The 2,439-nt window shown below is 22.3% G+C and overlaps 1 protein-coding gene across 3 annotated transcripts in view; it reads left to right on the top strand.

Moving 5' to 3' along the window:
* The first annotated feature begins 591 nt into the window (after positions 1-591).
* Positions 592-2,439, top strand: part of LOC102674984 (cilia- and flagella-associated protein 52) — a 4,375-nt gene continuing 2,527 nt past the window's right edge. The window contains exons 1-5 of one of the 3 annotated variants that reach the window (XM_031514223.1): positions 593-739; positions 1,005-1,204; positions 1,279-1,456; positions 1,546-1,795; positions 1,874-2,132. In XM_031514223.1, coding sequence (XP_031370083.1) covers positions 694-739; positions 1,005-1,204; positions 1,279-1,456; positions 1,546-1,795; positions 1,874-2,132 — 933 coding nt within the window. In that variant the 5' untranslated portion in view covers positions 593-693. Of the gene's footprint in view, positions 740-1,004; positions 1,205-1,278; positions 1,457-1,545; positions 2,133-2,439 lie in introns of all 3 variants that reach the window. The other 2 variants (XM_031514222.1, XM_031514221.1) reach the window with 2 other exon arrangements.

Raw genomic sequence — 2,439 nt, 5'->3', positions numbered from 1 at the left:
ATTATGGAAAAATTAAATATAATAAAATATAAAAAAATTTGATATTTTGATTCATGTTTTATATCTATATCTATATATTCTATATAATATTCTATATTTATTTGTCTATATATAATTGTATATATTTATGAAATTTATTTTAAATTTTTATTAAGACTAATTAATTTTCAAATTAAATTAATAATAATATGAATGATATGGTAATTATATGATAAAGCATTGAAAAAAAACGCATATTTTATTATAGTGATTCTAATATTACATATATTATATACTATATACTATATATATATACTATCAATATTTTTTTGATTCTATCTTGATACTATCAAATTTCATTATTTTCGTTACAATAAGAATTTTATTATTATGTTATAGCAATAAACAATTAGAATCATAAAAAATTGAAAATGTTATTATTATATATAAATAATATAATTAATATAAATTTTAATGAATCAAATTATTCTTTTTCATATCAAATAATATATTTGTATAATATATATATTATATATTAAGTTTTTTCATTGATTATTTTGCGTGCTATCTTGATATTTACGCTTAATATTTACATGTTTGTGATTGTCATGACGACGTAATTGTTACGCTGTTAGAAGGAGTTCATATATTTACAAGTTTATTAGTTGATTGTCATAAAAGATTGATCTAGTTAATATAATAATATTTTTCATTATGGACATAAAAGAACTTGAAGTATTTGGAATAATAGCATTTGATGGTTAGTATCTCATTTCGCAAAAATCAGAATTCATTAAAACTATTCAATAAAAAGTTGTAATTGACAATTATAATTGATATAACACATGCATACGCATATACAAAGTATAAAGTATGTATTTATCATGTAATCAAAAAAGAATATGTTCTGAGAATATATTTTTACTTTCCTAAAATTTTCTTTAATCATATTTAATAATGTAACATTTATATTATTCAATTGCAATGAACAGTAAAATGATCATTTTGAATAAATTTATTTTTAGGTATAATGAGAAATGGTTTACAATTACATCCTGATGGAGAGCATCTTGTGTATCCAATGGGAAATAAAGTTACTGTCAAACATGTAAAAACGGGTGAACAATTCTTTTTTGCTGGTCATAAAAATTTCGTTTCTGCTTTATGTATTTCATCTTCTGGCGATTTAATAGCTTCTGGTCAAGTAAATCATCACGGTTTCAAGGTGATTTATTATATTTACTATTATTACTTTTATTAAGTTCAAAATTAGTTTAAACAATTAAATTATTTTCATAGGCAATGGTTATAATATGGGATTATATCAATCGTAAAATGAAATTAAGCTATGAGATACACAAAGTTAGAGTCGAAGATGTATGTTTTACAGAAAATGGGAAATATCTTATTAGTCTTGGAGGAAGAGATGATGGTCGCATCATAATATGGGATATTGAAAATGAAATTCCACTTTGCAGTAAATAATTTTAACTTCTTTTCTTAATACTTATTATTACTTCTGTAAAGTTTTCAATCTTAATAATAGCATTTGCATACTGTTAACAGGTACTTCCATTGGGAACGAATCGTTTGGAAATATTACAATAATTGCACGAGCTAACGTTTGCAAAACAAGTTTTATGACTGCTGGAGATAAAACTTTGAAATTATGGCGTATCGATTTAGAAGAAAGAAAAATGTATGGAACGGATGTAAAAATTGGAAAAATGAAACGTGAAATTAATTGTCTAGTTATAAATGAAAGTGATGAATATGTATATTGTGGAACAACATCTGGCGACATTATAAAAGCAAGGTTGATGATAATCCTTATTTTTTTTTTTTTGCCATCTTTGTTCATTAAATTATTTGAAAATTTCTTTTTTTCATATAGATTAAATATTGAAAAATCCAAAGAAGTAAATAAATATCCGGTAATGATTGGATGTTATTCAAAGATACCGACGCAAAAAGGAAAAGCAAATTCACAAAATGGAGAAATATATGCAGGAGGTGTAAAAAATTTATTGCTTTTAGAGAAGGAAAAATTAATTGTAGGTGCTGGCGATGGAACAGTCGAATTAATTGAAATAATAAAAGAATCAAAGCTTACAAAAATAACAAAAGCATTAGTCATACCGGCTATTATGACAGTGAGTATATGTGAGTTTTCAAAAAAATTTGAAATAATAACGAAATTCGTTTTTCTTTTCACAACTTTTACTTTATATATTCATATATATTCTTTTATGTAAAAGAAATCATTTATTATTTTAATATCTTTTTCTAATTAATGATTGATGATTAATTTTTGAACTGAAAAGAAATATGATTTAAACATATTATATATAAACTATTTTACATATTATAATGAACATAAAACATAAAAAAACCATTTCATCATTTTTTAACCTCAATATTAAGAATTTTATTCATATATTTATTTTATATATATACATT

Source organism: Apis dorsata, unplaced genomic scaffold (assembly GCF_000469605.1).
Source record: "Apis dorsata unplaced genomic scaffold, Apis dorsata 1.3 scaffold_934, whole genome shotgun sequence".
Taxonomy (NCBI): Eukaryota; Metazoa; Arthropoda; class Insecta; order Hymenoptera; family Apidae; genus Apis; species Apis dorsata.
This window is presented reverse-complemented; position numbering and strand designations above follow the sequence as displayed.